At 44.7% G+C, this 15366-nt stretch overlaps 1 protein-coding gene across 1 annotated transcript in view; it reads left to right on the top strand.

Moving 5' to 3' along the window:
* The window catches only part of LOC118395490 (vascular endothelial growth factor C-like), a 52652-nt gene that overhangs the window by 23943 nt on the left and 13343 nt on the right, over positions 1 to 15366 (top strand). The window contains exons 2-4 of the mRNA XM_035789307.2: positions 232 to 451; positions 751 to 941; positions 8539 to 8678. Of these exons, the coding sequence (XP_035645200.1) occupies positions 232 to 451; positions 751 to 941; positions 8539 to 8678 (551 nt within the window). The remainder of the gene's footprint in view (positions 1 to 231; positions 452 to 750; positions 942 to 8538; positions 8679 to 15366) is intronic.

Genomic DNA, 15366 nt, shown 5'->3' on the forward strand with positions numbered 1-15366 from the left:
TTTCTAGGGGGTTAGTGACATGTCTATGTCCGTGAGCCAAAACCATCACCATGAGACTCCTTTCTAAACACTCTTCACGTTCCTCGTGAACCCTATCTGTATCATTCACCACACTATTGTGGGAGGTCTCCTCAAACCAAACAACCTCCATGTCTTCTCCCCAGTCCTTAATGTGTGATAACGGTACCAGTACATCAGTCCTTATAGGGTCTCTCTGTTCTTTCCATCCAGGAGCCGTCGGAGCCAGACCTTGAGCAGCAGCTGCGCTCCGTGGCCAGTGTTGAGGAACTGATGAGGATAGTGTACCCTAACTACTACAGAGTGCTCAGTTGCCGGTCGAAGCGGGGCGCACGCTTTCCCCTGAGAGGGGAACACACAGCCACGGAAACGCGGTTGCGCAGCGAACTGCCGGCGTACGCTGGTGCTCCCTTCAACCCTGACACACTGAAAAGTAAGTGTCTGTTTTCAGGAGATGCTTTTTTCTGTCACTGTTTGGCCTGTCTAGATTTGTTGGGTGTTGACCAACTGACCTTGTAGGATAGTAGCACTTGACTATAACAAACAATTAGATCAGTGCTTAGTTTTAGCAAACAAATTTATATCACCTAAAAAAGAAAAGACATTTGATTGGCCACTTGCCTTGACTGACGTCAATACAGGAAGTGCAATACAATACATGGTTTGTCGAATGATGATGTCATTTTAATGCTCTGGTCTTCCTGTCTGATTCTCTCAACGTGCATCCAACAGGTATTGAGTCAGAGTGGAAAAAGACCCAGTGCATGCCACGAGAAGTTTGTTTAGATGTGGGGAAAGAGTTTGGGGCGGCTACAAACACCTTCTATAAACCACCCTGCGTGTCTGTCTACAGATGTGGGGGCTGCTGCAACAGCGAGGCGCATCAGTGTTTGAACATCAGCACCTCCTACATCAGCAAGACGGTGAGTTACACACAGCCTGGGGGACCGCAAGAGGGAGGGGTGGACTGTGGTGTGTGTGTGTGGGTGTGTGTGCGTGTGTGTTGGCTAGTATGTTGGAGTGGGGTTCTTAAACAGCGGCGGTACTCAACTTCAGTCCTCACAGGCTACAGTATCGTCAGGTTTGCTTTGTCCCCAGGGGCTTAATCAATCTTATCAAAGTCATTGATTGACCACAGATCATCATTTTACTAGTTGAACGGCAAGACCTGAAAACCTTTAGACACACAGGCCCCTGAGGACTGGAGTTGGGTTAAAGCCTTGTTTCATATGATTTAGAGATGGTTTAGTTGATTTGCATGAAAATGCCAAAACAACGCATTGTTTTTACCGAGTGTGATCTGTGGAAATTCCGATGACGTATTGGATGTACTCTGATGTGCTTATAGCTTTAAAGCCTGCACTTAGTTTTTCTCTACTCGACTGAGGGCAGTAAGGGGTTCTTTCTCTGTGTCCCACCTTGATTCAGGGGGTAAACGGCAGGCAGGGGGTCTTCCGCGAGGTTGTGTGTGTAGGAGTTATTAGCGGCTAGGCCTCTTTTAATTGTCCACTTATTTTGGGTGGGCTGATCCCAGCCTGGCTGTTCTGTGTGATTTAAAGCATGACACGCTCACAGTCAGGGGTTTGAGTTTGAGTCCTCCTGGTCAAGGCCATAACATTTCAACTGTTGTTAGACTGCTAATGTTGCTATGGAGACTTATCACAGCCTCTGTAAGTGTAGCTCAATGAACTACGTGACTTAATCCTGGTCACCCCTGGAAAGGGCTTTTCCTATAATATTTTCTGCCCTAACACATTTTTTTTGTATAGTATTAACATGGACCATCAATATATTTTAATATTTGAATCTCTATTGTAGGGGATCAGAAAAAAAATACTGTAATAGTTAAGCAATTGTTTTCGTGCAAATCAACAGTGTAGTGTTTTTCATGGCCAGTGAACTAGACTCATGAGATGTGATCTGCTGTGGGGGGGGTTCTGCTCTGTGTGGTACAGTAACTGATGTCTCTGTTTATGCTGTGTTTGCGTCAGAGAATAAGTATGTGTCAACATTCAAGGAGACACTGGGGGAGCATAGATGTTAGATTAGCACTCGTCTGTACAATTCAGTTGAGTGCTGGTGTGCCCTGATCTATGCAGATAAAACACATGTTCTCCATCCAAAGGGTTCTATATTTCTACATAGCTCTCATTAGCAAGACGCAGGGCACCAAGAATGAAATTGAAACCTGCAGTTCAATAACACAGCTAAGTAATATAGCCTACATGTGTTTGGTAACGTAACTACTTGTTAAACATTGCTGTAGTTGGATACAAACTAAGTTTGATTGGATTCAGATTGAAAATTGAAGCATGTATTTTCCATGCTATTCTGTCCATACAGATTTGATTGATAACAAGCCCAACTACAGCTCCCATGACTCTTTGATAGGCTTACTTGGAGACTCATAGCTAAACCACTGACTCATGTTACTACTGGGTATCCTCAGAGAAATGCTAGCTTGTTGTGTCTACTCCCCCTGACATCACCCACAACCTTTGGATTATCAGTCGGTCTGTAGCCAGGCAGGCTGGTCTGTGGCCAGGCGGATTGGTCTGTGGACAGGTGGGTTGGTCTGTGGCCAGGCGGGTTTGTCTGTGGACAGGTGGGTTGGTCTGTGGACAGGCGGGTTGGTCTGTGGACAGGTGGGTTGGTCTGTGGCCAGGCGGGTTGGTCTGTAGCCAGGCGGGTTGGTCTGTAGCCAGGCGGGTTGGTCTGTGGCCAGGCGGGTTGGTCTGTGGCCAGGCGGGTTGGTCTGTGGCCAGGCGGGTTGGTCTGTGGCCAGGCGGGTTGGTCTGTAGCCAAACGGATTTGTCTGTAGCCAGGCGGATTTGTCTGTGAACAGGTGGGTTAGTCTGTAGCCAGAAGGAGTTTGTCTGTGGACAGGTGGTTTGGTCTGTGGACAGGTGGGTTGGTCTGTGGACAGGTGGGTTGGTCTGTAGCCAGGTGGGTTGGTCTGTGGACAGGTGGGTTGGTCTGTAGCCAGGCGGGTTTTGTCTGTAGCCAGGCGGGTTTGTCTGTGGACAGGCGGGTTGGTCTGTAGGCCTACTGTTTGATTTCCACTACCAGAACTAATGCCCAATCAAAAGTCTCTCTAGATACCTCAAATTTTATGCCCACCTTATTTAATGCTCACCAACTCATGTGTTTGACAGGTCCGGCAGTCAGACAGATTAACTCGCTGAATAGTTAAGATGAACTTAATTAATAAACAGTTTACCTGACTTTTACTTTAATGACCTGCAGTATCATGGCGCCGACAGAGATGGTCTCGTCGCTTCAGGTCCTTAAAAAACTATGCAGTAAATCGTGTTTTATGTATTATTTCTTACATTGTTAGCCCAGAAAATCTCAAGCGTGATGTTGTACCCACTGTGACTATTAAAACCTTCTCTAACCAGAAACCGTGGATTGATGGCAGCATTCGGAACAAAACTGAAAGCGCGAACCACCGCTTTAAATCATTGCAAGGTGACTGGAAACGTGACCGAATACAAACAGTGTATCTGTTCCCTCTGCAAGGCAATCAAACAAGCAAAGCGTCAGTATAGAAACAAAGTAGTCGCAATTCAACGGCTCAGACACGAGACGTATGTGGCAGGGTCTACAGTCAATCGCGGATTACAAAAAGAAAACCAGCCTCGTCGCGGACATCGACGTCTTGCTCCCAGACAAATTAAACAACTTCTTTGCTCGCTTTGAGGACAATACAGTGCCACTGACATGGCCCACTATCAAAGCATGTGGGCTCTCCTTCACCGTGGCCGACGTGAGTAAAACATTTAAACGTGTTAACCCTCGCAAAGCTGCCGGCCCAGACGGCATCCCTAGCCGCACCCTCAGACCAGCTAGCTGGTGTGTTTACGGACATATACAATCAATCCCTATCCCAGTCTGCTGTGCCCACATGCTCCAAGATGGCTGTTCCCAAGAAAGCTAAGGTAACTGAACTAAATGACTATCGCCCTGAAGCACTCACTTCTGTCATCATGAAGTGCTTTGAGAGACTAGTCAAGGATCATATCACCTCCACCATACCTGATACCCTAGATCCACTCCAATTTACTTACCGCCCCAATAGATCCACAGACGACGCAATCGCCATCAGACTGCACACTGCCTTATCCCATCTGGACAAGAGGAATACCTACTGTATGTAAGAATGCTGTTCATTGACTACAGCTCAGCATTTAACACCATAGTACCCTCCAAACTCATCATTAAGCTCGAGACCCTGGGTCTCGACCCCGCCATGTGCAACTGGGTCCTGGACTTTCTGACGGGCCACCCCCAGATGGTGAGGGTAGGAAATAACATCTCCAGCCTGCTAATCCTCAACACTGGGGCCCCACTACAGTGCATGCTCAGCCCTCTCCTATACTCCCTGTTCACCCATGACTGCGTAGCCATGCACGCTTCCAACTCAATCATCAAGTTTGCAGACGACACTACAGTGGTAGGCTTGATTACCAACAACGACGAGACGGCCTACAGGAAGAAGTGAGGGCCCTTGTAGTGTGGTGTCAGGAAAATAACCTCACACTCAACATTAACAAAACAAAGGAGATGATTGTGGACTTCAGGAAACAGCAGAGGGAGCACCCCCATCCACATTGACAGGACAGTAGTAGAGAAGGTGGAAAGTTTCAAGTTCCTCAGTGTACACATCACAGACAAACTGAAATGGTCCACCCATACAGACAGTGTGGTGAAGAAGGTGCAACAGCGCCCTTCAACCTCAGGAGGCTGAATAAATTTGGCTTGTCATCGAAAACACTCACAAACTTTTACAGATGTACAATCGATAGCATCCTGTCCTGTCGGGCTGTATCACCTCCTGTTATGGCAACTGCTCCGCCCACAACCGCAAGGCTCTCCAGAGGGTAGTGCGGTCCGCACAACGCATCACCAAGGGGCCAACGACCTGCCCTCCAGGACACCTACACCACCCTATGTAACAGAAAGGCCAAAAAGATCATCGAGGACAACAACCACCCGAGCAACTGCCTGTTCACCCTGCTGTCATCTATAAGGCGAGGTCAGTACAGGTGCGTCAAAGCTGGGACAGAGAGACTGAAAAACAGCTTTGATCTCAAGGCCATCAGACTGTTAAACAGCCATCACTAACATGGAGTGGCTGCTGCCAACATACAGACTCAAATCTCTTGCCACTTTTATAAATGTAATTCATTGATTTAATAAATGTATCACTAGTCACTTTAAACAACGGCACTTTAATAATGTCTACATATCCTACATTATCCATCTTATATGTATATACTGCATTCTATAACATCTACCGTATCTTGCCTATGCCGCACGGTCATCGATCCTACATGTATTTATATGTACAGTTGGAAGTTTACATACACTTATGTTGCAGTCATTAAAACTTGTTTTTCAACCACTCCACAAATTTCTATAGTTTTGGCAAGTCGGTTAGGAAATCTATTTTGTGCATGACACAAGTACTTTTTCCAACAATTGATTACAGACAGATTATTTCACTTATAATTCACTGCATCACAATTCCAGTGGGTCAGAATTTTACATACACTAAGTTGACTGTGACTTTAAACAGCTTGGAAAATTATGTCATGGCTTTTGAAGCTTCTGATAGGCTAATTGACGTTATATGAGTCAATTGGAGGTGTACCTGTGGATGTATTTCAAGGCCTAGCTTCAAACTCAGTGCCTCTTTGCTTGACATCATGGGAAAGTCAAAATAAATCATTCAAGACCTCAGAAAATAAATTGTAGACGTCCACAAGTCTGGTTCATCCTTGGGAGCAATTTCCAAACACCTGAAGGTACCATGTTCACCTGTACAAACAATAGTACGCAAGTATAAACACCATGGGACCACGCAGCCTTCATATCGCTCAGGAAGGAGACGTGTTCTGTCTCCTATAGATGAATGTACTTTGGTGTGAAAAGTGCAAATCAATCCCAGAACAACAGCAAAGGACCTTGTGAAGATGCTGGAGGAAACAGGTACAAAAGTATCTACATCCACATTAAAACAAATCCTATATCGACATAACCTGAAAGGAAACTCAGCAAGGAAGAACCTCCAAAACTGCCATAAAAAAGCCAGACTACGGTTTGCAACTGCACATGGGGACAAAGATCATACTTTTTGGAGAAATGTCCTCTGGTCTGATGACACAAAACAAGAACTGTTTGGCCATAATGATCATCGTTATGTTTGGAGGAAAAAGGGGGAGGCTTGCAAGCTGAAGAACACCATCCCAACTGTGAAGCACGGGGGTGGCAGCATCATGTTGTGGGGGTGCTTTGCTGCAGGAGGGACTGGTGCACTTCACAAATAGATAGCATCATGAGGGAAAAAAATTATGTCGATATATTGAAGCAACATCTCAAGCTTGGTCACAAATGGGTCTTCCAAATGGACAATGACCCGAAGCATACTTCCAAACTTGTGACAAAATGACTTAAGTAAGGACAACAAAGTCAAAGTATTGGAGTGGCCATCACAAAGCCCTGACACCCTTCCTATAGAAAATTTGTGGGCAAAACTTTAAATGCGTGTGCGAGCAAGGAGGCCTACAAACCTGAGTCAGTTACACCAGCTCTGTCAGGAGGATTGGGCCAAAATTCACCCAATTTATTGTGGGAAGCTTGTGGAAGGCTACCCGAAACGCTTGACCCAAGTTTAACAATTTAAAGGCAATGCTACCAAATACTAATTGAGTGTATGTAACTTTCTGACCAATTGGGAATGTGATGAAAGAAATTAAACCTGAAATAAATCATTCTCTCTACTCTTATTCTGACATTTCACACTCTTAAAATAAAGTGGTGATCCTAACTGACCTAAGACAGGGACATTTTTACTAGGATTAAATGTCATGAATTGTGAAAAACAGAGTTTAAATGTATTTGGCTAAGGTGTATGTAAACTTCCGACTTCAAGTGTACATATTCTCATTCATCCCTTTCCATTTGTGTGTATAAGGTAGTCTTTGTGAAATGTGTTAGATTACTTGTTAGATATTACTGCACGGTCGGTACTGGAAGCACAAGCATTTCGCTACACTTGCATTAACATCTGCTAACCATGTGTATGTGACCAATAACATTTAGTTTTATTTCATTTGAGCATCGCTAGTTGATTTTATGGATAGTTGATTTTAAGCATTTCTTTCCTCTGCCCTCAATGAACTATTCTGTGGGTACAGTGGGAGTGTTCTTTAAGACAGCTCTTTGGTAGTGCTCGCTTCCTTTCCCCAGATGTGAGTAGTCCATTGTTAGGTACAGTACATCAAGACGCCTTAAGGAATTTCTCTCATGTACGTTGCCAGCCTAACGAGGGGTTATTGTGTTGTCTTTAGAGCGGTAGGGGGATGTGTGATGCAGTGTAAGTGCACAAGCACGGCTGTAAGGAGCCGGATGTGGATGGGAAGGAGGGGCGGGTAGGGGAAGGTAGGGAAGCACCCCTCCCTGTCACCAGGGAGGACTTTCTGGGGTGACGTTAGGGCATGGGGGTCAGATCATCCCGTTATTACAGTATTTTTGGTATTCCCGGGTATTCCCCTCACATATAAACCATTCCCAATCTCATCAATGTATTGGGATAAGGGTTGCAGTATTTATTGCGGGGGCATTTGTCAGGTTTTACCGCTTTCTTAAAAGGAAGCTGGAATGGCCTCCGCCAAAGCCCATGCCAAGGTGCTGAGACTAATCAGACTGGGCTGCCTTGGTAACATGTCTGCCAGGTGGAGGATCGGGGCGATTGCTTAGGTCAGTTTTAATAATCCAAAAGGACTATAGTCCTCATTGAGTGGCCTGTTATTTATTTTTGAGTGAATGTGGACTGACTTGAAATGTTGAAGGGAAGAAAAAGTCTGTATTCAAGTCACAGAGACGTTTGTTTGCTATTCATGCTTTGGGGGCCAATGGCCATTCAGAGACTCACTCTCAATCACTGCTTGAGTCTACTCTATTCCTCCCTATGCGGCCCTAGGACTGAGTAACCTCAATGAATAGTGTTTCATTGATCAAGGCGTGATACAGAAAGCTCCTGCCGACACTAATAACAACAAGCTCCCTTTGCCTCATTCCCTCTTTCATGGCTGCTATCCCGTCCACTTCAATGTTGTCTGTAGTTGTGATTAGAGAGTTTATACACAGTGTGGTTGTGTGTCAGGGGTCTGCGAATTTAGAGTTGCACAACATGCCCCATTCTTAGCCTCACTTATCTGGTTGTTTTTAGATTTAATCTTCAACCCTCAAATGGTTCTGACTAGAATGCTGCAAAGAAACTGTGGCAAAAGGTTGATCATCAAGTTTGGTTGCGCCGTGACATCAACTAGACAAATACAGGTCCTACAAAGTCCTATTATCTCTGTCAGTTGCTTGATAATAGTTTTTTTTTCTCTCATAAATGTCTGAAAACCACTATTCATTGTAGGTTTCACCATTATGTTGACTAAAGAAAACTGTCTAAAAGTCCTACTATCTGTTACTTGACTCATTTCCTCTCTCTGTTTCTCCTAGCTGTTTGAAATCACAGTTTCCAGCAGTACAAATAACAACCTAGTGACGATCAGCTTTGCCAACCACACCGTGTGCAATTGTCTGTCCAAACTGGACGCCTACAGACAAGTACACTCCATCATACGACGATCTCTACCAGAGTAAGTGTTCCTTTTCTTAATCCAGTCCTCTAACTTAGCTATGTTGATCTGCTCCTACCCCTTTAGGAGGTAGGGGTAATAGTGATAGTAGGAGAGGTTCTGTAAAGTATCTTCTTATCTAGGCCTCTTCTAGTGCCTTTTTCTGGATTCCTAATCCAGTCTATGCCTTGTGTTTTCACATCCAGTACATTGGGTCCGTTGAATTAACTGCTAAAAGCGTTCTAGCAGATATCTGTCACAGGGACTTTTCCAAATGCCCAGAAAGTGAGAAGGAGGCATTGTCCACCACAGGACAGGAAATACACTTCAAGAACAGTTTGCAAGATGTTGCGGATGTATTTAAGCCTGCAAAGAGCTCGTTCCCGCACCAAGAAACTTAGGATAGCGTCTCCGCTGTCAGCATGCTAACCAAAAGTCCCCAGTTCCAACAAACTCACTCAGTTTTCCCAGTCAGTTCCTGGATTCTGGTTGTCTTTATTGGGAGTATATGTGGTGAAAGGGTTGTGTGTGTTTTGGATACAGTGGGAGGTTGCCTTATGTTGTACAGCAACAGTATTTTCCCTTGAACGGATATAGAGGTTCATATTGGCCAATTTAGTGTGGACACCTATTGTTCCTGTGCTGTGAAGGCTTCCTGTCAGTGTGTTGATATAAGAGGTGCTACTACAGGAAATCCCAGCAGTGAACCGTGATTAACTTTCCATTTAGGCAGGGCAGTGCACTGTGGAGCATTATGGACTGAGTCCATAGTCACTACGTGGAATGCAGTGGCAGTAGTAGTAGTAGAAGCAGTAGCAGTAGTAGTAGCTGTAGTACTAGTAGTAGCAGTAGCACTAACAGTAGCGGTAGCACTTACAGTAGCAGTAACAGTGGTGATATAAGGAGCAGCAGGGTGGGGACGGCCTGTCAACACCCCAGGGAGAGGAGAGCATGACCAGGGCTGCACAAGGCAAGCAAACAGGCTTAAGAGCAACACTCCATAAACACTTAGAATATACTATAGACAATGAGCTCATAGCTAAAAACTCAGGCCCAATGTATAACTCTGGAGCCTAGGTATACTCAACAAGGGCCCAGAGTTTGACCTGTTTCAGTTTACGTGTTCAGGAAAAACTCCTCGCCCCAAAATTGAATGGCTCATTTCAAACCTAAATAAGAAACTCATCACCAACCGACGTGTTCACTGGCCTTGTCATGTCATGTACTGTCAATGCATAGTCTCTAATGTGACACAATGTTTAGATCAATTGTAAATCTCTGTAAGTCTCATACGTGCGCTTTGTATACTAACAAGGGATCTTGCTCTCTATTTCTGCTCGGCATTGCGCTGTTACAGTGCGAATAGTGTAAATGTTTATTGCCCTTGTGTCAATCCCACAGACTGAAGGATTAGCCTTTCGTCCATTCTTGACATGCGCCGGCATGCCGAGAAATGACTCATTCCCCAAGGTGAAAAACTCTCTTCTAAGCAATGCAATGGCAATTGGAACACCATTGATCTGTAAGCCCTAATATTCTCCATGTCCTAAAGCTGTGGTGTTGTTGTGACCGACCAGGGAGGACAGTATTGCCAAGAGAGAGCTGCAGATCGATCCCAGATGAGAGACCTGCTACAGCCAGATCCAGGGCTGCTTTACAAATGGTACCCTATTCCTTTTATAGTGCTCTACTTTTGACCAGGGCCCATAGGGAATAGGGTGCAATTTGGGTTGGAGACAAGAGGTCCAGGTCGTGACTACCTGGCTGAAAGAGCTATGGCAGGATATGAGCCATGCTACAAGGCTGTTTTGCACGAGCCGTGTCATAGGGGCCAATCAATAGGATAGGTTGAAGCACAATGAATTACAATGTAGGTGTTTTTGGTATGGAAATGTTTATTCGTGTGTGATTAATGGATAGCATTACCTGACGTAGCAGGATAGCATTACCTGACGAATCTTACCTGACGTGACTAATTGAAATGCCTGGTCCTCTTTATGCCATTGCTGTAAATAAGAATGTGTTCTCAGTCAATTTACCTGATAAAATAAGGATTAAGTCAAATAAGGCTGAGAGTCCATATTCAGGATGCCTATGATGTTATGACTTATCTGGCTCTGACATCACTACATATCAAATGATGGAATAAAGGTCTTATTTCAGAGGGAATGAAGTTGACAAATGATCAGTGTTCGTCCCCTAAGACCCTGAGTTGGTCCTGGATTTGTCAGAACTATCCTTCCAGAGAGAGTCAGCAGACCAGTTTATTATTATGTGATATTTTACAGCAGGGGAAGGGGAAAATGCATCATCCCTCGGCGAGTAAGCTGCTCTCTCTCTCTCATACATAGCCAGGCTTCGCTCAGCGCTTCGCGTAAGAAAAAGCAGATATGTTCCTAAGGCGAGCAGAACTTTGTTCTGCTAGAATGCATCCTAAATTGCACCCTTTTTCCTTTATAGTGCACTACTTTTGACCAGGGCCCATTTGGCTCTAATCAAAAGTAGTGCCCTATATAGGGAATAGGGTGCCATTTGGGAAACATCCCTAGTGTTTTTCTTCTTTGCCTTGACACTAAGGGGTGTCTCTTTCCACCATTCCTTTCTGCCTGTAGCTCCAGTGGCGGTGTGGTTACATAGCAGCAACAGTTTATGTTCTGATTGCCGATATAGAGGCATTAAAACTGTATACAACATCTAAAAGTGACCTAATGGAGTCTAGTCTAGACCAATCCATCCCCAGAATTATTCTGGATCACAGAAATAGGACCAAATTAAGCGTTGAGGGCATATAATAATTGATTAGTTTGGTCTGCGGATTCAGCTAGCTGCTAAAGACTGAAACAGACCCGTGGGTCCAGTAGTAGAGCTCTGATCTTTCTCTGGTCTGTTTCTCTGCGGTTCTTTTCCACGGACCTTTACTCTTAACTGTTGTGAATGCTCAGGACACACAGGCCATTACAAGCACAGGTCTCTCAACATGTGTAAGGATCTCACCTATTGATATCAGTAGAAAAATCACAAGGAGATGCTACGGAATGGTAGTCTAATACATGTTGGCCAGTTCTGGCGTCATATAAATAGACACGTATCAAAACCTACGGAGAATGCTGTTGTCTGAATGGCAACATCTCGTGATCATATAGTAGGCTGTCTGTAGGCTGCCAGCTTTAACACAATGTGGTCTAATGTTACTTATCAAGACCCAGGGCTAAGTGCCAAAGAAGGAGCTCTCTGCCCTCACACATACTGGACATAATAAACCATTAGAGAGATGAGCTACTCTTCAGAATGAAGAGAAATGCTTTCAACTTGAGAGTGTAAGGTCCTCCCAATTCCTCACATGTCAAATAATAGAGTGTGTGTGAGGTGAAAAGACTGGTAATAATTACGAAAAGTTGGCTAAGAGTTTCACGCTCACTTGCTTGTTCTTTGGGATGGAGAATTTGGGAGTTACTCACAGGCGTAATGAAAATAAAATCTCTCTCTGGGATACCGCAGGATAAACAGTTAGCAGTTACCCAAGCAAGAGGAGCGAGGAGGAGCTCAAAGGGCATCCCATCCGTTATCTAAGATGACGTTGATCCTGGCGTGCGGCTGTCCGTCAGTCGGTGGGGGAAAAAACTCAGTGCCAATAAAACGCTTGATGTCAAGAGACGTAACACAGATGTGCTGCTGAAGCTTTATTCCTCCCATTTTAAAAGATAAATATCTTTGCTTGAGCTTGTACAGTATGTGTGGGTAAAATGTTGAGTGAAGCTAGTCTTTCTACTCTGAAAGATTAAGGCTTTTTGCAACAGATGCGTAGCTAGTTCTACAGATGGACATTTAATGGGGGACCTATTCAAGAAGAGGACGTTTGGCATATGGAATGCTGACGTGCGTACTCTGTAGACCTGTGCCATAAATTGGAGCAGGAAAGGACAATGCAGCAGGTACCGCCAAGACTGCAGAGCTATAAAATATCACATTATGTACAGTGATGCTCTATATCACCAGATCAATTTAACATAAGAAAAGCTAGTAAATCAGGTTGATAGCCCGCTAACACGTAGTCTACCTTCTATTGTATGCACACAGTTATTATTCATTTCAAATTCATCACATTCCAGAGGAGGCCCTGAACATACCAATCCCATTTCTCATAGGAAATATAGACAGTATTTGATTTGCTATATGAATCAAAACAACACATACCAGAGGTCTGCCCATACCACATACAAGTCCCATCTTGATATGAATTATAGACAGTAGTTGTACTATATTAATCAAATCACATGCAGTAGTTCTTATTTCTGGCTGAAGAAGAACTAACATGTTCCTGGGATTACCCCAGCCTATGTATTATCAAGGGGGGTGACACCTTGGCTGTCTAAACGGACACGTCTGTTGTGTGTTACGAAAGGTGCACAGGGCATGTGTTGTTAATGGGATTACGTGTCTTCCTACGAAGCCACAAACATGTCAGGAGGGTGATTTTCGTTCTTTCTTCAGCCCTTTGGAATGTGGTGTCTGCTTAAGCCACTGCGTGTATGGTAATCGAAAGCACATTGACAGTCCCTCAAACGTGTAGAGCTGCCACTGAGCCGTTTCATGGCAGCTTTTATTTCAAATAAATAGTCAAAAGGATATGTTGTTGTTTTCCGTAGATAATCAACACAAAACTTTAATTTAGCCAACATCTGTTTCCATTGTTGCATTTGAAACGAATGCTTTTGTGAATTCAAAACAGTTTATTTTTTCTGAAGTGCTCTAACCACTAACTGTAATTTGTTATCAGGTCGACTAAGCTCACTCTTCACTTTCAAGCAGGGGCACAACTTTCACTGGGGACGGGGGGGGCATGTTCTGAAATTGCATTTTTGTCCCCCACAGTTTTATCATTGGAATGTGATACAAAACAAGGCAACTGTGTGCTTTAGGGCCATGCGGGTGCCGCTGAACGGTCGGGTAAGCTGTTTGGAGTGTTTGTCTGACTGGATAACATTTTTTAATGAATTATGTCCCCCCCACTTCTAAAACGAAAGTAGCGCCCCTGCTTTCAAGCATATGGATGCTTACTGTGATTAGCACACCAATTGTGGAATGTCTCAGATATGTTTTTGGAGTTTCAGAGGTTCTGACCTCAAAGAGGCCTGACAAATGTTGTTATTGCGGGGATTTCCATAATAAAAGTGCCTGCCCATCCCCCTTACTCACCCCAACGCCCTCCGTTGACAGAATGTTGTACCAGGGTCATATATCAGACAGGACCTCCATTTAAAGACAGGATGATCTTAGACCTGGGGAGATGAAGGCAGAGAGAAGGAAAGAGGTGAGAGGGTGAAGGAGGCTTCATGCCTCCCTACCTGACTCCCAGGCCTACCTGAACATTTGTGTATGATAAACCCCTGACCGTGCTACTTGTCTCACTCTCTCACCCCTCTCACCCCATCACCCCCCGACAAAGGGGGCTCAATCAATCGCAGAGAGGGGGTAACCTTAGCTGTTACACCTGTCCACTTTCTCAGTGGGGCTCGGTGCAAAGGTGAGGGGGTGCTTCTCGGGGCAGGGATTGGCGGCTTGGAGCGGGGCATGGGTCTGGGTCCTCCTGTCCCTTATAGTGGACTCAGTCAGCTTGAGGCTGAACCCCTGCAACCCTGCCTGCTGGGGCTGATATTGGGGTGATATATTATATATAAGAGATCAGGTCTGATATTGGGGTGTAACAATATATTTGAGATCAGATCTGATATTGGGGTGATATATTAGAGATCAGGTTTGATTTTGGGGTGATATTTTACAGATCAGGTCTGATATTTGGGTGATATTGGGGTGATGCCCTGGTCGTTCGTTGAGTTGCCATGACTGGACCATTTAAATCAAACTGCCAGAGCAGAGGGGGAGACAGAGGGGGAAACAGATGTAGAGACTGAGGGGGAGACGGAGGTTGAGATGGACGGGGAGAGTCATAAATCACTACCAGAGAAGGGTAAGACCTGCTTTTTCACTTCCATGAGGAAACAAATGGTCTACATTTTCATGGAAAAAAAAAGTTCCACTGTCAAGCCGTTAGTTTGCCTCTCGCACAGCTTGTGTATGGTTGGCATTTCCTCAGGACAGAGTTATAGAAAAAGGATATTTTACTGAACCAGGGGCCAATTTTTTAACAGTGGGTTTGCCCTTTTCAACTGCACTGACCAGCTGAATGCACTGTAACACTTTACACAGTTGTACTGCATGTCGAATGAAGCCTTAGACCTGCATGCACTCACAGCACGGTGGCTAGTTACGCAAGTGTGCGTCGAACGCAGCTTTATCAAACTGTTTAGGAATGTTCCATGCTGAGGGTCGTAGAGTTTGTTAGCCTTTTTGCACCTAAACACATGAAGCTTCAAGTGTGAGTTCCAGGAGCTACAGCGGAAACCTCAGCTCTAGCACTGGTGTGTAGCACACCGGAAAGTAAACGCAATCATTCGTTTCATACACTTGTTTTCTTTACCGTTCCCACCTGCTCCATTCATATTCTCAACCCTCTTGAAAGGATGACAACAACGATCCCCCCCTATAGAGGCGCTAAGTACTATTTGTTGGCTCTCTCTTCAGAGGCTGAATGGAGCTAATGTGGTTCTCTTTTCAGTGCAGTTCCTATAAGTAAATTAATCAATTGAAATAGTCCGTAATCTATGGATTTCACATGACGGGGCAGGGGCGCAGCCATGGGTGCAGCCAA

This window comes from Oncorhynchus keta, chromosome 16, assembly GCF_023373465.1.
Source record: "Oncorhynchus keta strain PuntledgeMale-10-30-2019 chromosome 16, Oket_V2, whole genome shotgun sequence".
In the NCBI taxonomy this organism is placed as follows: domain Eukaryota; kingdom Metazoa; phylum Chordata; class Actinopteri; order Salmoniformes; family Salmonidae; genus Oncorhynchus; species Oncorhynchus keta.